At 49.9% G+C, this 18,881-nt stretch overlaps 1 protein-coding gene across 1 annotated transcript; it reads left to right on the top strand.

The window, feature by feature from the left end:
• The first annotated feature begins 7,344 nt into the window (after positions 1 to 7,344).
• LOC141925622 (2-hydroxyacylsphingosine 1-beta-galactosyltransferase-like) lies at positions 7,345 to 13,753 on the top strand. The gene is made up of 5 exons (XM_074830033.1): positions 7,345 to 8,620; positions 11,469 to 11,608; positions 11,780 to 11,856; positions 12,243 to 12,462; positions 13,438 to 13,753. The coding sequence occupies exons 1-5, from the start codon at positions 7,775 to 7,777 to the stop codon at positions 13,751 to 13,753; spliced, it is 1,599 nt and encodes a 532-aa protein (XP_074686134.1). The 5' UTR covers positions 7,345 to 7,774.
• Positions 13,754 to 18,881: the final 5,128 nt, after the last annotated feature.

The following is an 18,881-nucleotide window of genomic DNA, read 5'->3' on the forward strand; positions in this document are numbered from 1 at the left end:
ATGTATATACCTAGTTAAAAGAAGTAATTTCTGTTTCCCCTTAGATTTCTTCCTCTTCCCCGGTGCAGGGAAAGGAAATTTGGTAACAGGTAGGGCCTGGTGGAGGTCTTGTGTGCTGTAATGCTTATTTTTACCCCTTGTGCTATGCCTCAATGGAAAGGTTGGGATGAATTAATCGCCAGGCGCACGGGGCTGTCAGTTGCTCTGTAACCAAGGCTGACTGCCACAGCCTTCCACCTCGAATGTGATGTTCTACGAGAACGTGTAGCACTATCTGTAGTTTCAGCAGCAGATGCAAAGAATGCCAGCCTTGATGGAGATCAGCACTAGACTGAGCAAGCACTGAGGGGGAAATGTTTTGTGAGACTCAAAGCTTCCATGTGCTTGGCCTTCCTAAGGAAAAACTGCTCCCTTCACAAGCTTTTGCAGCTGCTTGGCAGCCTTAACTACATCTCTGCTCTGTGCTGCTGTCCCGGTGTAAAGGAAACGCCTCGTGGAGCACTTGAGCCTAGCTTCCCTGGGGATCAGTGGGGCAGGTTCAGCTGTGGTTAATGCTGGAACCGGACTGACAGGACATCCCCCTCTGGCACGTGCTGTACCCGTATGCGTGCCCTGGAACACCAGCGTCCCCGTGCCCCGATGCGCCGTCCATTCATTCTGCTGTCCTGACCGCGGCGTGTGCAGCCCCCTGCCCCATCCTCTCGGGGAGCCCGCGGAGGGGGCCCGGCCCTGCGCGTCCCTGGGGAGCTGCTTGGCCGCCCTTTTGACGCGCTGGCCGAGCGGGAGCTGCCGGGCGCTGCCCCAGCGGGGGGGCGGCTCTCCGGGTCCCCACCGCCGACTTTCTCGCCCCGCCTCCGGGCCGCCGAGCGCCCGCCGCGGCCCGGCTCGGCCCGTGGGTGCGGCCCCTGGGCCGGGGCTGCCCCGCCCGGCCCCGCCCGCGCCCGCCGCCGCCCGGCCTGAAAGGGGAAGGCGGGCGGGCGGCGGCTGCTCCTCTCGCAGCGCCGCGACTCGGGCCGCGCTCCACAGCGGGACGCGCTGCAGGTGGGTGCCGGCACTGCTACCGGCGGGGCGGGCGCGGCGGGGGGGGGCCCGGGGCGGGCGGTGCCGGAGGAGCCGGCACGGGAGCAGCTGCGGCCGGTGCTCCTCGTTCCCCGTCCCGCCGGGGCGGCTCTCGGCCCCGCAGGCGCGGCGCTGCCTCCCCGTCGGGGCGCCCACGACCAGCCCTGGGAGCGCCCCGCCGCCGCCGGTGCGAGCACGTCCGAGGGCTGCGGCGTCTGCCCCGCCGGGGGCCGTCCTGGCCGGCGGCCGTGCAGGGCGGGGGGGTGTCCTTCTACACACACCCCCCCCCGCGGCGCTGGCGGCGGCAGCGGGGCCGGTGGTCTGCGCGGGCGGGCTGGCCCGCCGGTATGAACTGTGGGCGCGGGCGACGGTGGCACCCGCGGGTCCTGCGCGGCTGCCGGTCGCGCTGTGGGGTGCGCTGAAGGGCTGGGCTGAGCGGTCTGAGCTCTCGGTAGAGGCACCGGAGTGCTCCTCTGCTGCTGGAAGGAGCGAAGGCAACAGTGTGAGTTCTCAGCTGTCAGCTTGGGCCTGGCTCTGCCAGGACGCGTGTGAGCAGCCTGGGTGGCTTCAACGGGGCTACTGAAGGGCACGAGTTAAGCATCTGCTTAACTGTGCAGGATCAGAGCCTTGGCACCTGAACAAACGTTCAAAGCGCTTTTGTGTAACTTGCTTCATCTTCCTCTATGAGATTAGATCTCAGGAGTGTCTTCGCTCTCCTTGTTCTGCCTTCTCTCCCGGTGTATCCCTCCTCAGCCTTTGTTTATGGCAGCTCAGCCAGGTCACATTCCTCTGGTGTGCTCGGAGCCAGGGAGCTGTTTGGTTTGGTTGTTTTTTTCCTTTTTACGTGAGGGCGTCAATTGTTTTATTGAAGATAAGACTCATCTCTAGCTTCTCTACTGTAATTCTGTCAAATGTGATCAGACTAGTCTGTCAGGACTTTATCAATCCCCAGTGCTTCCTACACAAGGTTTCACAACCTTCTGGGGTGTTTAATGACTTTTCTTTTAATGTGGTGCTTCTCTGCAGAAAGAGGATGAAATGTAGGGCAGTAAGTGGAAGACTCTCGTGCCCACCCACCCCTCTTGACCGCTTCTCTAAAGTTTGGTGCACTTGTATCTATCCAGTTTTCTTTGCAGTCTCAAGAACTTGTTCAACTTGGCTGTCATACAGACATAACACCTTCTTAAGACCAAAATGTGCATTGAACTGTCATGTGCTTTCACTTCAAGGTCTATGGCTCACATGAATATTTGGAAATGGCCCCAAGCCTTTCTGTCTCTTGCATCCAGGGATTACAAATAATGTTCTTAAGTGCTTCCACACTGCAGACCTGAGACCTCTCACAAGGAGCACAGCCTCACATCAGCTGCTTCTGTCTTGCAACCGTGTTGCAAGCGAGGGGAAAAGGCCATCCAGAAGAACTTGCTGTTGCAGAGCACTATGGCGTCACAAACCATCTCTGTCCTTTTCAGAAGACAACCAGGAAGCCTGTGGATATGGAGTGGGGGGAATCTCACTTACCACCTAGGCAGATTTAATGTATGATGAGAGGCCGGGTGGGGAAGCAAATGTGTGGTGTTTGACACCATCCCCCAGCTCCATTTCTTGAAGGTGTGTGTAGTTTCAAATGCCTTGACAAGCTGAGATACAGATCTTTATTTCTCTTCTTGGTTGTTATGGACCACTGTTTTCTTTAGTACCCTGGCTGTGACCTATGGACTGCCAACTTCCTGCTGCCCCACAGATTCCTGCCTTGCCTCTAGAGCTTCCTCTGTAAAACGCCAATGAGCCAGGAAGGATGTTGAAGATGGGCCCAAGGCCCCAAAAGTTTGGAACTGACTGGGGACTTGGGGATTGATTTGGACATCAATCTTTGTCCAAAACGGATGAGGATGAGCAGAGCGCTTCTGATGCCATTGTGTGGAACCAGTAGCACCTAGTGTGATGCAAAGTGTGAGTTATTCTGATGCTGACCTGATCACTGCTGTGGTTGTTCCCTTTGGTCTTTTGGGGATCTGGGCTTTCTTCATTCTCTGTGTTTCTTGTGGGCCGCCATGAAGATGTTGAAAGAAAAATGCTAGAAAGGTACGCTGTTTTGAGCGGACCATCTGTGCACTATTCACTCTGTGTGTGAACAATATTTTAAAAAACTCAAGGCTGTAGGCTGCCTGGGGAGGCTTATAGTTGAAGGAGAGGGTTTTTTCTTGCTCATTGTTTTCTATACTAAAATACTAATACTAGTATTAGTATACTGTAATACTAATCTTAGCATACCATAATACTAATATTAGTATTGTAGTGTTAGTGTTATTTACCCAGGTGACTCTGGTAAAGCAGAAGTCTGTGATAAACCAGAGCACAGAAGCCCACCAAGAACTGGGTTGGATGTCATTGATGGTTAGACTGTCCTGCTTCAACATATGCTTTATTAACTGTACTTTATACAGCATTGTATCCTGTAGGTTTTTACTAGAAGTTCCCCTGGGCAGCTCCTACTTGTAGTGCGACATCTTCCTGCAGCGGCAGAATTGCTGTCGGAGCTGCATACCTGACTGCTTGCATGGAGTTTTGGCTTCCATAAATTAGCCACAGCTGGGTTAGCTGCCATCAACTTGATGGTAGCAGATGGCCCTGTTTTTTCTGGAACATGCGTAACAGATGAGGCAAACTTTGGTTTCTTAGTCCAGGAAGAGTTTTGAGCATTCAAGTGAAGATGCCTTTTCTGTTTGGCTTCAAATGAATTGTGCTGCTTTGCTAACTCTTGAGAAGTTTGCAGTGAAAACACTTCTTACTGTGAGCAAGAGCTTGATAGGCACTAGGATGCAGTAGAGGAAATAATTCAGCCCCATGGATACATGTTTCCTAGTCCTTGGCAGGAACTAGGGAATACAAAGTACTGGAGGAGAGGGAGAGATGCAGAGGGTGGGGTCCTTGCAAGGGGGTCTGTTCGCAGCCTTTTCTTCGTGGGCTTCTCTGCTTAGACTGCTGGCTGTCAAGAATTTTTAGTACTTCAAGCTAGTAAAAGGCACCTGAATTAAAGAAACATCTATCTTTAGAGCTGTAGCTGTTCAGTTACTTCACTCAAGTTAAATGGATGTAATCTTACACTGATGTCAAAATCATACCCTGTCAAACATGTTAAATAGGGCAAAATCAAGGGACAGATTTTCAGCCCAGTAAGAGGTTTCTCAGGGGAGTTTGAGGGATGTTTTCTCTCTGCACCCTTTCTGCTGCCTCCCATTTCAATTTCAGTGCTTTTCTGTGCCTCTGAAAGCAAACTCCCAGCAGCTGATGATGGCCAGACAAGCAGTGCAGGCAGGGATCCTGCTGCCTGCAGTGGCAGCCACGTGAGGGCTTCTACCTGCCCACCCCTACTACAGCAGGCTCTGGTTCTGGCTCTTACTGAGATGCCTGCTCTGCCTTATGTGCTGCAGTGGTGAAGCTTCAAGCCTCCGTGGCATGGGCTTTTTTAATGGTTTTCTTGAATGTTGACTTCTGACAGTGTTAATTGTGGTGTTAGAGGGATTGCTCTGTGTAAATAGGCCAGTTTTCATGGCCTTACTGAGCGCTTCTCATGACAACAGGGAAGGGTATGTTGTCCATTTACAAGCCGCCTTCTTTCAGTGGCAGTGCTATTTCTTGCAATATTTATCTGATTTAGCCCCTAGCCCAGGACTTCAGACCACAAATGAGGAGGTGGTTCTGTCTGCTCTCGGATTGGGTGTGGGATCTGTCACATATACTTGGATTTTGCACCTCTGCCGAGGTGCAGGCTGTGAATTCACCTCCCCACAGAATCCTGTTCCTATGCCCAACTATTTGGATGTTTCTTGAAGACCACCTGCCTGCAGCTCGGCAGTGGGTGCAGGCAGCTGAGCTCCTGTAGCCAGAGGGCTGGGCTGCAGCCAGTGCCCACGCTGCGGCTGGCGCTGCACTGGCTACAGCACCTGCCCTTGCTGGAGGATCCTGCTGCAAAGCTCGTGGGGCAGTTGTACCTGCATGTTCAGTGTTGGTAAGAGGAAAAGTGAGGAGGTGAGCAGGTGGATTTTGAGCTTTCCCTCATCTAGCCCTTGTATGCATAAGGTTTAGATCTTCTTTCCCCTTTGCTCTCAGCCCGAGATCCTAACGGTGACTAGTTGCTGAACAAGGGATGGAGCCAGCAGAGTGCTGCCCTTTGAGCTGGTAGTTAGGCCTTCATTATATCTCAGAAACACTAAAAGGCAGGGATGTGCCTGGTTGAAAGCCTGCTTGATGTATCCAGCACAGATCTAGGGCAGGAGCTATGACCAGGGTGCCTATCTAGGCACGGACAGAGCAGAGATCAGCTCTGGTGGGATTGAGCTGGGGTAGGAAAAAAGGTCCCTTCCTTCAGCCTGGCATCTTCCCACCCCTTAGGAAGATTTACAGCCTCCCTTGTTGCCTGGGCAGGGAGAAGGGGTTCCTGAGCCAGCACCTTTAGGGATTGCTCCTGATGTTGGAAGGGATGAAGCAGCCAAGACCAGTCTGCAAGTCTCCTGTGTCAGCCTCTTTCCCTGGCCTGAGGGCTGAGATTGACCCCTTGCTTGTCATTTGGATTTTGATAGCCCCCAGAGGGTCCTGGCAGAGCTGAGGGTCTCAGCAGTGGCTGGCACATATGTCCATAGCAGGACATGGTCCTTGCTGAAAATGGGTAACAGGTTTTTTTCCTTCAAATAACTATTCCTTTCACCTGGACTGTTTCTTCACCTTTTCCATTGCCCAATGAGAAAACGCTCCACATATAAAACCACCTCTTCTGTTCTTCTCATCACACTTATGTGTGTATGACCCACCAGGTGCCCCAGAACAAGCCTATACCTGTTCTTGTTATGGAGCCTGTCCTGAGATCCCACTGTCCTGGAGGCGGCCAGCAGTATGGGGCTGCCACCCCTCCCTCTGTCCCCTGGAAGCTGCACGCACCCTGGATCTGCTGTGCAATGTCATAGCCAAATGCTTTACCTTCCTCAGTGTTGAGCAGGATAAATCCCCTTTGGGCCTCTCAAGTAAGCTGAGAACTAGACCAGCTTCATGGGCTGTAGCTCCCTGGTGGTCAGCGCTGCCAGCATGAGCCAGCCTGTTCCTGCTGGCAGGGAGGAAGGAAGGATCCTGGGCAGATCCTTACCTTCCTTGCAGGGCTTCTGCTCTCTTCTCTCCAGCCCATCACCTTTGTCTCCGATCTCCTGGAGCTCTTGTTCTGTGGGTCCAACCACCCCCTTGGTATCTCGTGTTTCTCATCGCTCCTGCAGGCACAGCCACTCAGTTGTCCCTGGGTGGGAAGGGTAGCAGTCCAAGCCCCAGTAGAAGTTGCCGTTGAAACAGGGTAGGGTCTCAGCCAGCTGCTGCTCTGTTTCTTTCCCATGTCCATGCCCACATGGGCCAGGAAATCAATGGTGGTGGGGGAAGAGTATGGTGCTTTTATTCTCCCCTGTCCACACCTACATGCACTGTCTCGGCCCAGAGATATCCAGCTGCTGAGGGGAGTCTGAAGATTGTATTTAGCGGGATCTTATCCGTGACTTTCTTTCCTGCCTCTTAATTGATCAAGCAATAGTGGAGAGGCTGGCAGAAAATCTTGGACCAAATTCTGCTCTACCACATCCCAGCAGCCCCCCTGGGGTTTAGCGTGTGAGGCCATCCAAAATCCACTTATAATTGTCCCCATTGTAATTTCTTCCCCTCCCCCTGCCCCTTCCTAGCATGTCTGAACTGGGTCCTCAGGACATGGCTCTGCTTCTGACTGTTCCCAAATAATTATCATGTAATTCTCCCAAAATAATGTAAGGTGTGGGTGAGGCGCGTTCGCTTCCAGTGATGTAGCAACATCCCTTACACAACAGAAATGCTGGGTGTTTCACCAGACCGGGAATGGGATGACAGCTGTAGGAGTGTGACTAAGGGGCGTCAGTGTGCCATGGGTGTTGCACATTATCTCTGGGGCTGCTTTCTGGGTTTGCCTTCTGCCAGTGCATCAGTATCCTGGTGCTTGCTTTCCCTTCCCAGCCCTTTCCCCTGAGCCTCCCCATCCTCTCACAGCTGATCTGTAGCAGAGCAGCTCTCCATCCAGACCCCTGCTGCGCTGTCTGGGATTGCAGTTCCTCTTGGAGAGTCCTGCTGTGGCCTGGGCTCACTCCTGCCCTGTCTGTGCTGTGCAAGGTGGCTTGCCAGTGTTGTGAGGGCCAAAGCCGGAGCGTGCCTCTCAGCATTCCTATCGGGCTTTGCAGGCCTCCCAGCAAGCTTGCACAGACATCAAGGGCTCAGAGGGAACCAGCCATTCTGGCTGGGCAGAAATAGAAATGAAATCCAGCTATGCTGGTTCTGTAGCGGTAACCGGGGATTGAGCAGCGAGTGGTGTGCTGGTGCTGTGACCCTGCAGAGCTCCTGAGCTGCTCTCCCTCTCTAACCTTCTGCAAGTCAGTCTGCTAGTTTTTGAGCCTTAGGAGCACAGAGAGGTTTTGAATTTCTGGAAAACTCCCCTGAATACACCCTGATATCTGACTTTTTTTTTTTCCTTTATTGTTTTTTGTTGGTGGTTGTTCGTTTGTTTGTTTGTTTGTTTTCCTGGGGATGAACTCCAGACTGCTCTCCTCTCCCAGCTCATGACTGTCTGGCTTGTAGGTATGATCCCAGTTGCTAGTTGCCCAAGTACATGACAGAGCATTTCATACTACATTAATGGCATGTTTCTCTCCTTGCAGCGATGAAGATGATGAAGCTGCTACCATGCCCTGCTGCTCTTCTCTTCCTAGTGGCTGCATTCAGTCCGGAGCCATCTTACTGTGCCAAGGTGCTGATCATGCCCACCATAGTCTTTGACAGCCACTTGCGAGTCTTCATGCGAGTGGCAGAGGCACTGACTGACCGGGGCCATGACCCCGTGCTACTTCTTCATGAGGGTCGGGATCTGGAAACCTACCTGCCCAGCTTCCGCATGCAGAGGTACTGGGGTATCTTCAGCACAGAGAGTGCAGATACCTGGGTGCAGGAGAAGATAAAGCGTGTCTTCCAAGGGAAGATGACCTCTCTGGAGATGTTTTCCTTTTTGGAGAAGTACCTGGAAAACTGTGACCTAGTGCTGGGAAACTCTACCCTTCTGCAGAAACTCCAGCATGAACACTTTGACCTGCTGTTGGTGGACCCCAATGAGATGTGTGGCTTTATCCTGGCCCACATTCTCCAGGTCAAATATGCTGTGATCTCCACTGGTTTCTGGTTTCCAGCGGAGATTGGTGCAACTTCCCCCATTGCCTATGTCCCTGAGTTCAACTCCCTGATGACAGACAGGATGGGCTTCTTTGGTAGGACTTGGAATCTCCTGGTCTACATGATCACTCGTGTGGCCACAAAGCTGGTCATCCTGCCCAAGTTTGAACGTCTCATGGAGAAGCACAGTGTGGAGCCAAAGACATCCATGTTGGACCTTGTCCATGGAACTAGCCTCTTCTTCCTCTGTAATGATGTGGTGCTGGACTTTCCCCGCCCAACACTCCCCCATGTCATTTTCACAGGAGGGATCCTTGCTGAGCCTGCAAAGCCCCTCCCAGTGGTAAGTGCAGGAAAGCTTTGAGCTGCAATTGCACGTTAACCTGGGGAGTTACTAAGTGCAAATCTGCTTTTGAAGAGCCTTGTAAAGTCTCTAACACCCCAGAAGTCTGGAAAGCTGCTGTGGTTTGGTGCCTTGGTGCAGCAGGGAGACAGGGAGCACTGAGGACTGTGAGGTTGCAGGGAGGATGTAGAATTAAGTTGTCCACCCTGATTTAGCTTCACTGTCCATGTAAAATGGTGTGTGGAAGTCCTAAATGGGCAGTGTTGCCCCTGGGACTTGGTCATGTGTAGCTTGTTTGTTCCTATATTTGAAGCGGAAATGGGAAGAACAATTAGTCTTCATTGCTTCATCACTGATTTATGTCAATCCAGAATTTCCTCCTTAATCCTATTTCTTGCAGGGCGTTTCTGCCCTCGAGCTTGTAGTCTTAAGAATCCATAAAGAAGAGGTGTGCTTGTTCCCTCATCAAATTCAATGTGGAATCCCAAAGTGTACAAAACAAAGTGTGTCATCCCCTTTTTCTCAAGGTCCAGCCTGAGGGAAAACTCCCCAGACATCCCAGAGGCTTTCTCTGGCCTGTACCTCACTATCCCCAGTAATAAGTTCAGAGGGACAAGCTCTTAAAGCCTTCAACTGAAGACAATATTGGAACAGAGCAGGACCTGTCTGCCATTCCTCCCATCACCTTACAACTTATACAAATAATGAAGGGAAATAGACCCAGATAATGACACTTGGGCACTCAGGTTGTCCTGGTGTCCCAACTAAGGGACTGAAAATGAGGTAATATTCAAGTTTCAAATTATTAGAGGCCTGTCAAGATCTCTGATGGCAGCTTTAATAGAGACAATTTTTTGGGTGTCAATATTTTCTAGTTAAAAGGAAAAAGTGAGGTCAGGTGCTTTAGAACAGAAGTTCTCCAGATGTGTATGGCTGCACATCACCCTTTCCCATGTGGCACGGCATGCAGGTAATGCAACACACATAGGGTGCTTCAAAAGCTGTGTCAGAGTGGCTGCCTCACAGCTCTTGCAAAACACTGGCTTGGTCTAATCTGGCCACGTACACACCTGTCTTATAAAGAAGGGAGTTGTTTGCTGGGGCATTACTCATATGCTTCACAGCTTCCAGAACTGATCCCAAGGCACCTAAGGGAAGAATGATGGAGATAAGTCCGGAGCCCTGCAGTTAGGCAGTGGCTGTCATGCTAGTAGGTAGGAATGTCTGTGTCCAGGTATGCCAGCAGAAGAGAGGGCCTCTGTAGGTCTAGGTGTAGCTTAAGGAATCTCCCATCTGAACTGGAGCAGAGTTATGTAATTGAGGTGTTTATTTCCTCATATTTGAAACACTCTGATTGTGAGTTCTTCTAATTAGGACTCAGTGAAATAGAGATACATGTTTGAGAGATGGTGAGAACTCTTGGTGGTCAACCATGCTTCTCTAGCAACTTTAATGCTGTTTCTGAAAGTCAGATGTTAAGTCCCAATTATAATGAATAATGTAAGCATCTGTTTTATGAGTCATTGAACTTTTATTTAGAAAAGTAAAACTAGCACTTTCTCTTCTTTAGCAGTTTTGGTGGTTGTATTGCTCAAAGGATGTGAAACTCAAGAGAATGAAGGAACCAAAATCCCTTAGTTGAAAACTTTTTGGTTCTTGGTTGTTGTGTTGTTTTAGGGCTTTTTAAGCATTTCTGCAAAGATAGGTTGAGCCCCTGAAGCATACAACAAAGGACAAATATCCCCAGAGAATAACACTAAAATGTGCTTTGTAACTTCTTCTGTACTATGATACTCCAACCTGTAGACTACTATTATTAAGATATTCTGAATTAATCATCCTATTTTTCTCCTCTAATAACATGAAGAACTTTTTTTTTTTGCCCTTCGTGTACTTCTACAGTGTATATTTCAAGGAAGTATTTGTATTCAAAGGCAGATTTTATGAAACTTCTCTAAAATGCTCCTGACTGTGATACATGGGAAACTTGAAGCAGGACAAAATCCATAATGAGAAATAGGCTCAGCTGAGCCTGACATAAAAGGGAATAGGCTGTGTTTGCTCCACAGCAGCTGTGGTGGCTGATTTCTTCTCCCTGCAGCCTTCTGGCCCTGGTTGAAAAAAGTATGGACTCTGTTCTAGATACACAACTGTTTACATAGCATTACAGGTAGCCTCTAAGTGAAGGACAAACAACTGTGTTTTTTGCTGGAGCTGTAGCTACCTTTCTGCCTAGTGACCAAAAACTAAATCTGCTACCTGCAATTAGCTATCAAGGATGGGTAGGTCTCCTGGCAAGATGGCAAAACCTTGTGCCACCTCCAGGACACTTTGAGATTACAGAGTTTGTGGGGGATCTCCAGCAAGATGTTATACCTGACTCTGCCTGCATGATGTTTCATCTGTTGTATCAGCCTACAGCTAGAGACTCTTGACAGGCCTCCTGCCTTAGTGGTGATGGAAAATAGCCTTCCTCTTTTTACTCCAATTTTTTTCTCTGCTCTGGCTGCTCCTATGTGGACCCTATGTTTTCAGAGCTCTCCTTGCCAAAGACTAATTGTGTTACCTCCAAAGCAGGAGGTAATACTATGAAATGCAAGTTTTGGACACCTCCCTGCAAGCTCCCAAGTCCAGCAGGTGCTCAAGTAATTTCTGAATTTCTGTCTGGCTGGGTGCAGAAATTATAGCGGTTTTAGAGTTTGCTGCCTGGTGAAAACCATGCAGTTTTGTGCTCCAGGTGGATTTGGCTTTATTCTCTCCATAGACAACTTTCTACTGGCAGAGGCAACAGTGGGAAGGGCCTTTCTCCAACAAGACTTCAGGGCAGCTCTGTGTGTTTTGCCTGCAGGGTCTGCGTCTCTGGGTGGAAGCAGCAGATGTGGGTGTTGTTGTTGTCTCCTTTGGCATCGGGATCCGAGCTCTTCCAAGCGATTTGGTGGAGAAGATGGCTGGCGCATTCGCACGCCTCCCGCAGAGGGTGGTGTGGAGGTGAGAAGGGAATGGAATTCCTTCTAACTCAAGTTGGATGAAAATCAATGTTGAGGGATGATTCATCTCAAAGCACAGAATTTGCTTTCCATCTCTTGATCTGATTGAATTTATAATTGTTCTTTGTGTGTTTCTTTTCCATTTTTTCCCCTCCTTTATCTCCTCCCATAGATACTTTGGGCAGAAGCCAAGAAACCTGGGTGAGAATACACTGATGATGGGGTGGCTGCCCCAGAATGACCTGTTAGGTAAGGCTGGGCTCTGTGTGTGTGTGTGTGCGTCGCTATCAACATCCCTGGAGTTTAGCCCAAACCACAGCAAAGGCATACAAGGACAACAGCACCTGTGTGGGTCTGAGTCTGTTGCTTGTTGCAAGTCTGACCTGTACAAAACATGGTCCTCATCTAACATCTGCTTGAAGCTGCATCTTGGCCCTATCTCCCTCCTCCTCCAGGTGCTACTTGGCAAGTTTCGGGCTGCCAAAAACCAGATGTGTTCCCAAAGGGTAACATCCTCTCTGCTCAGCATGCCTGGTTTTCCCTAAACATACATCAACACTGTGTGTTGAGGAAGCCACCGGTAGCCCTGTTTCAGCATGGAAGGCACTGACCTCCTGCCATTTCTTTGCTTGCAGGCCATCCCAACGTGAAAGCTTTCGTTAGCCACTGTGGGATGAATGGTGTATTTGAGGCAATTTATCACGGTGTGCCAGTGGTGGGATTTCCTTTCTATGGGGACCAGTTTGACATTATGACCAGAGTGCAGGCGAAGGGCATGGGTATCCTCATGGACTGGAGCAGAGTAAAAGAAGAGGATCTTTACCAGGCTGTTGTCACCGTTATCTCTGACCCCAGGTGAGGCATCCAGAAACATCAGGCTCTTCCTTGGTGCAGACTGTATGTAGGGACCAGTGTGTCTTTGTGTTGACTCCTACACAGCCTGTGGTGGCTTCTTGACCAAGCAGAGTTGCAAGCATTGCTCAACTGGACAGACATGCCTTGAAATGCTGAGATGCGGTCCAGGAGGAGATACTCCAGCATCTGCTGTTGGAGAGCGTGATCTAGTCCTGTTCGACTGTAATTTTCTTAGAAAGCTTTATGAGATGCTGAGGCACAAACCTCTTCTCCTTTTAATGCCAGCCTGTCATCAGGGAAAGTGAGATCACAGCCTCACATTGGGATCTCCCTAGTCTTGTCCAAACAGCTTTCTGTAGAAACAGTTAGTGTAGAGAGTGGACTGCAGGTAATATTCCATCTGTTCCTTCTGACAATCAGATGCTCTGCCCTTTCCTAGATCTGCTGCAACACAGTGACACAGGGCTCCCACATTCTAACAGGACACATGCAACTGCTAATGTTTGAAATGCTGTCCAAGAGCTTGATTTTTTTTTTTTTTTTTTCCCTTCCTTCGTTACCTATTATGAGCTCTCAACAACTTACACTGTCAGTAGGTGTTGCATCTTGGTACCTTGAAGGATTTGGCTGGTCATCAAGTCTGCAACTGTTGCTTGATGCTGGGTGAGGGCTTTGGGTGTAAACTCCCCTCAGAAAGCAACAATCCACATGAACCCACTGAACAGGTACTTGGGAGCTGAAGTGCCAGTCTTGTTAACAAAACACAAAGTAAAATACACTCTGGCTTTTGCTGCCATGGCTAATGATTGCCATCAGAGTGGCTTTCAGAGGCATATATGAAGAGTATCATGGAGGAAATTTGCCACTCTCCCAAGGTATCATTTGGGACTTGAAAGCACCACTGGACACCTCAGACCACTTCTCAGCTATGAAACTCCAGTCAGGAGGATAACTTCTTGTCTTCTTCCCTTGCAGCTACAGAAAAGCAGCCAAACTCATCTCAGCTCTGCACCTGGACAGACCAATGCATGCTCTCAATAGGACAGTGTATTGGCTGGAGTACATCCTTCGTCATGATGGGGCACCGTATCTTCGCCCTGCTGTCTATGACCTCTCCTTATATGAGTACTTCTGCCTGGACATCTTGGCTCTTCTCTTCTTGTGTCTGGCCAGTATTGGATTCATCCTCTACAAATCTGTGATGTGGTGCAGAAGGAAAGGTGCCAGTCCTGTGTATCAGAATGGCAATTGCATGAAAGGCCACTTCACAGAAGAGAAGAAATTTCAGTAGTGGCTCAGTGCGTTCCAGGGCACATCCCATCACTGTGAAACAAACTGCTGCTGTGCCAAGAAATGTGCGGCACGCAGGCATGGAGACAGGTGAAAGATCAGCAGGTCTGGATGAGAAAGGGGCAGGGGGTGGGGGGAGTATTGCAGAGGCCTGTGTGCACACCTCTGTGTACAGCACCTGTGGGTGGGGGCATGAATTCAAGTGTGGGTGGAAGCACTTGGCCAGGACGCTGGGAATGGGGCATGGGTAGGTAGACTTCCAGGGAGGAGTGCAAGTTGTTCCCTTTGTACTGCACGTTGGTTTAGATGCTGGTGTTGCTCTTCTGGCTTTTTGGATCTTCCATGGAGGCTCTGGAGATAGGAATAGCATTTTGTGTGTGGCACACACTGTTTCTCCTCTGCCTTGTTACCAAGAGCCCTAGGAGTCAGGATTCCTTTATGTGCAGGTGAGGACCTGAAGTAGAGCTGTGGACAGGGAAGGGCACTGAAAGTATCATCTACAAGAGAATGGGATTGGTCTGTTTTAAATTCTGTGCGTAAATATTGTTCTTCCTGCTTCAATCAACCCTCTGCAATCCTGTTTGTGTTTGAGCTAAATTATTATTTTTTAAAATAAAGTGATATTCTTTCTTGTGTGTGGCAGTTCTCTGGTCTTGGTTTAGTGTGAACCTGTGATCCTTGTAACAGGATGTTGTTCAAGCAAGATTAAAGTGCTTTTTCCTTCTTGTTACTACTGCTGTGGTCTCCACATACCTCTAGATCCCTATAAACCTCCATCAGCAATTCCTTTTGGTCTTCCCCACAGGGTTTCAGGCAGTGTCTTCCCTCCTCTGCCAGCATGTGACACACACTCCCACGCCCATGGAGTCTCCAAACGTGATAAAAGAAGAATTTGGAACAGATGCAAGTGCCAGAAGAGCAAACAGTAGCTCGGAGAGCTGCTCTTAGGCAATGGGACATATAGCACATTTATAGATGTAACAAACTCTGTTTTTTCTGAAGAAAACAGAAATGCCTGCTCCTTTCAATGTGAACAGGCATAGTCTTGCCCCACTTGGGGACATGGTATGGAATGATATGTATGTATTTCTACTCATCCTGGGCTCTAAGGCAAACCCACAGTTGGGTGCAATTGCACAACGCACCTGCAACATTGGCTGATGGTTCAACTGGCAATGCCCCACACTGAAGATCAAGGGCTCATCTCTGTGCTCTCAGCTGGAGTTATTGTAGCGCTGGCACAAGCTGGAGAGTAACCTCATTGCCACAGCTGCCTTCGCTGGTGTTTCCAGGGTCTGTTCTTGCCTTCTACTGCATGTGTTTCTCTTTCCAGATGAAAGGTCTGTTCCCACATGCAACCTAGCGAACAGCAGTTGGGTTGGGGCAGTGCCTGGCTCTGACTCAGAGGAGCCACTGAGGCTGGGCAGTGCTGCCTTCCCTCCCCAACCCTCAGCTTGCAGAGAGGATGTAGTGAAGAAGGCTTTGGATGAGAATCTCATTTGCCATCAAGGACAGATGAGAAGAGCCCATGGACATAAGCTGGGACTTGTTAACTATCCCATGGCAGACGTTGCTCTTCCTAGAGTTTCTTGCTGCCTCCTGGGTTGCCCAAGCCTGACTATGTTCAGTGGTGGGCATGGCAATCCATCGGTCTTGCTCTGTAGCAACCCTGCAGTCAGCTCTGGGGCCCCCAACATAAGGAGGATATGGACCTGTCAGAGCGATCCCAGAGTTGGGCCACGAAGATGATCGGGGGCTGGAGCACCTCCCTTGATGAGGACAGCCTGAGAGAGTTGGGGTGGTTCAGCCTGGAGAGGAGAAGGCTTCAGGGAGACCCTTGCTGCAGCCTTCTAGTACTTAAAGGGGGCCTGCAGGAAAGATGGGGAGGGACTCTTTATCAGGGAGTGTAGTGATAGGATGAAGGGTAATGGTTTTAAACAGAAAGGGGTTAGATACAGATGAGATACAAGGAAGAAATCCTTCACAGTGAGGGTGGTGTGACACTGGAACAGGTTGCCCGGAGAGGCTGTGGATGCTCCCTCCCTGTCAGTGTTCAAGGTCAGGTTGGACGGGGATTTGAGCAACCTGGTCTAGTGGAAGGTGTCCCTGCCCATGGCAGGGGGTTGGAGCTAGATGATCTTTAAGGTCCCTTCCAACCCAACCCATTCTATGTGGCTTTGTGTCCTCTGAGCTGAGGATGTGGAGTCTAATTGTCCCCAGTGAGGGGTGGGGGACATCAGAGCAAGGTGAGCTGCTAACAGATAGTAGGGGATAAAAAGGGATTGTAAGTGAGTGCTAGAAACACTGGCCATATGACACCCTTCTGCCTGCAAGTTGAAATTTAAAGGTTGATAGGGTTTAGGGGATTTTTTGGGAAAAAAGATATTGTCACAAGTTTTGCAGCATGCCTTCCCATTGCCAGTTGCACTATGGTGACTTTCTTGTCATCTAGCAAATGAGTGTGGACAAAGGGGGTGGAAGTGGGACATCTTGCTCAGTTCTTTATCATCTCTGGAGTGGAAAGGGAGATCATTACTGCTATCTATATGAGTTTGGCTATTTTGATTAGGCTGAACATAGCAAGCGAGTTGGAAAGTTTGTGGCTTGGTGACAGCATTGGATTGCTTTAAACCTAAAGAGTAGAAAAGACAGCGAGAGGAGAAATGCACCATGTTTGCAAACTGATGCTCCAGCGGAGTGGCTTATCTCCATCCTCCACAGCCCAGCCATGTGGCAAAACACGGTGGAGGTGAGGGGCTACTTCAGTTTGGCTGTGCCCTGCAGTAGTCATCTCTGGCCTCAAAGGAGCTGCAGGAGAGGGTACCAGTATCAGCCTTGCCCAGCAAAATCCTCCAGGCCAGATGTGAATCACCAGTGCTAGCACCACAGAGGAAACAGGGGCACCATGGCCTCATGGGGCCAGACAACTGCACATTGTTTTGCTTGCAAGTAAAAGAGCAGAGAGAAATGTTTGAGACATAAAGAGCTTGTGTGGGCTTACAAGGATGAGAGTCTATTTTCCAGCTTTGTGAGGATGCTGCCACCTTGCTGTTCACAATTTCAGAAGTTCAAACCAGCACCACGTGCAGCATTAGCATGTTGCCTCCTATCAGATACGTACTTAAACTCCTTGAGCTTTTTGTAACTGCTTTAATTTCCAGATGTATAGCAGAGTTAGGAGACATGTCTACTTAGGGAGTCCAAATATAGATAGTGTATTAAAAAATGATTCAACAATTTGCTGAGAACTACTTCTAATGGAGTGAAGCACAAACCTGCCCAAGGATCCTGTGAGTAAGACGCAGACATTCAAAAAGCACCCCTGAAGTGAAGAGTCTTCCACAGGAAAAGCTGTGTACAGGCTTAGAAACTGTCAGGAGTCATTCTTTGAGTTATGGGGTGATTTTCTGGAAGTATTTAGATATATTCATTAAAGATGAGGGCTCCTCTATTTTTTCCAGCTTTATTCCCATCCTCTGTAAATCTTTTCCTATTAAACGCGAAGCTTTCTCTCTTTACTTTTCTCCTTGTTATTCTTTCAGTATTGAACACAGAAGGAAAGTATAACAAAGCCTTAAGCTAGTTATTAAGTTCAATTATGAATAATGAGTAGCTTGTCACGCACATTAAAAGCCTTGGTGGAGAAAGGGATGTAGGTGAGCTTTATCCTTCAGTCAGCTCTGCCTTCAGCTTGGTACTAGATCTCTGGGCAAGGTGCCTCTCAGTTACCATGTGCCCTCCCCTGTCACAGGCACTGAGGTGGGCAGGTAACTTAGGAAATTAAAACTATGTTTTATGAGGCAGCAAGCAAGGAACAAGCCTTTTTCATTCCCCACCCCCCGTCCCCCCGTCCCCCAAGGAGAAGTAGGGCATGAGTCAATACTTTTTGGAGGGATGAAGAAGCCTTACCCAGGAGCTGCAACCCCAGTTGAGCCCTGTGCAGTGCAAAGCTGCCTTCTGCCCCTCTGTCTTGCTCTTGGCAAGGCACAGGGGAGCCTGAGCCTTATGCCGAAATGCCAGCAGCCTCACTACTGTGTGCAAAACTCCCTGTGAGGGCCCTGAGTGGCTCTGCGGGCAGGAAGGTGTTTGGGGCACACATGAGCCAGCTTTTCAGGTTCACCCAGCTCTGGCAGCTCCTCACAAACCTGCTCTATGCTTGAGGCACAGTAGCCCTGCAAGTAGCAGCCGTTCCAGTGTTTGAGACACCCTGGGTTTGCAAATGAACATGTTTTCCAGGTGATGGCTATGCAGCTCTGCCCAAACCCTGGGCTGGGGGCAGCATTTCTGCTGGGAGCAGCTCCTTGCTGGGGACAGGGATAGGGTGAAGCCCCACGCTCAGGCTGCTCCTGTTGCGACACCTCTCTTAGCCCAGTGGCCATACCACTGCTGGAGCATACAGCGGGGCCTGGCACTGCCTCAAATGCTGCTCTCCTGCAGGACTTTGCAAACAGCTAATAAGCTACTGCTGCTTCATCCCCAGTAATTCTGTATGTGGGAGGGTCCTCGCATACCCCCTCGCAGCATCTCTACAGGAGAGCCTGGTCGTGGGCTGCAGCAAAGCCACGTCAGCTCTGCGGCTGGTTTTTCCAGCCTGGTAAGGTGGCGGCACCAAACTGTGTCAACAAAATTTGGCTAATAAGGAGGAGCCATCTCCCTCTGCAGGCCAGTATGAAATCACTCCAGCTGTGAGAGGAAAGGCTGGAGGACAGGCTCCTCTGAGACGATGATTTTGACTCACGCCACCATTAAATGACAGTGAGCAAAGAGCACCTCCATGCCAGGAACCCCTTCTCTTTGACTGATGCAGGGGCCTGTGCGTGGTTCAGCCCCAGCCACTTGTCCCTGACAGGTAGGGTCTGCCTGTGCACCTCTTTGAGGCTCTTGAGATCACAGGCAACGCCAAGCTCTGTGGATGTTCAGTCCCCAGAAGTGGCCATTTGCCATCAAGACCACTGTTGGAGCAGGAAAGTCCCCCTGTCCCTGCAGGGACCTCTCTGGGGCTGTCACAGCAGGTGGAGCTGCACAGCAGGGATTGCTCCTGATACCTATAACCACCCTTGCTCCCAGAAGCAGGGAATTATCAGATTGGTGCAAAGGTCCCAACCCTGATTTATTTGAGGAAGGAGGTT

This window comes from Strix aluco, chromosome 7 (assembly GCF_031877795.1).
Source record: "Strix aluco isolate bStrAlu1 chromosome 7, bStrAlu1.hap1, whole genome shotgun sequence".
Lineage (NCBI taxonomy): Eukaryota > Metazoa > Chordata > Aves > Strigiformes > Strigidae > Strix > Strix aluco.

Coding starts and splice junctions, on each gene's coding strand:
- LOC141925622 (XM_074830033.1), top strand. CDS start 7,775: ATGAAGATGATGAAGCTGCTACCATGCCCTGCTGCTCTTCTCTTCCTA. Junction 11,857..12,242: donor GCCCCAGAATGACCTGTTAG/GTAAGGCTGGGC, acceptor CTTTGCTTGCAG/GCCATCCCAACGTGAAAGCT. Junction 12,463..13,437: donor ACCGTTATCTCTGACCCCAG/GTGAGGCATCCA, acceptor CTTCCCTTGCAG/CTACAGAAAAGCAGCCAAAC.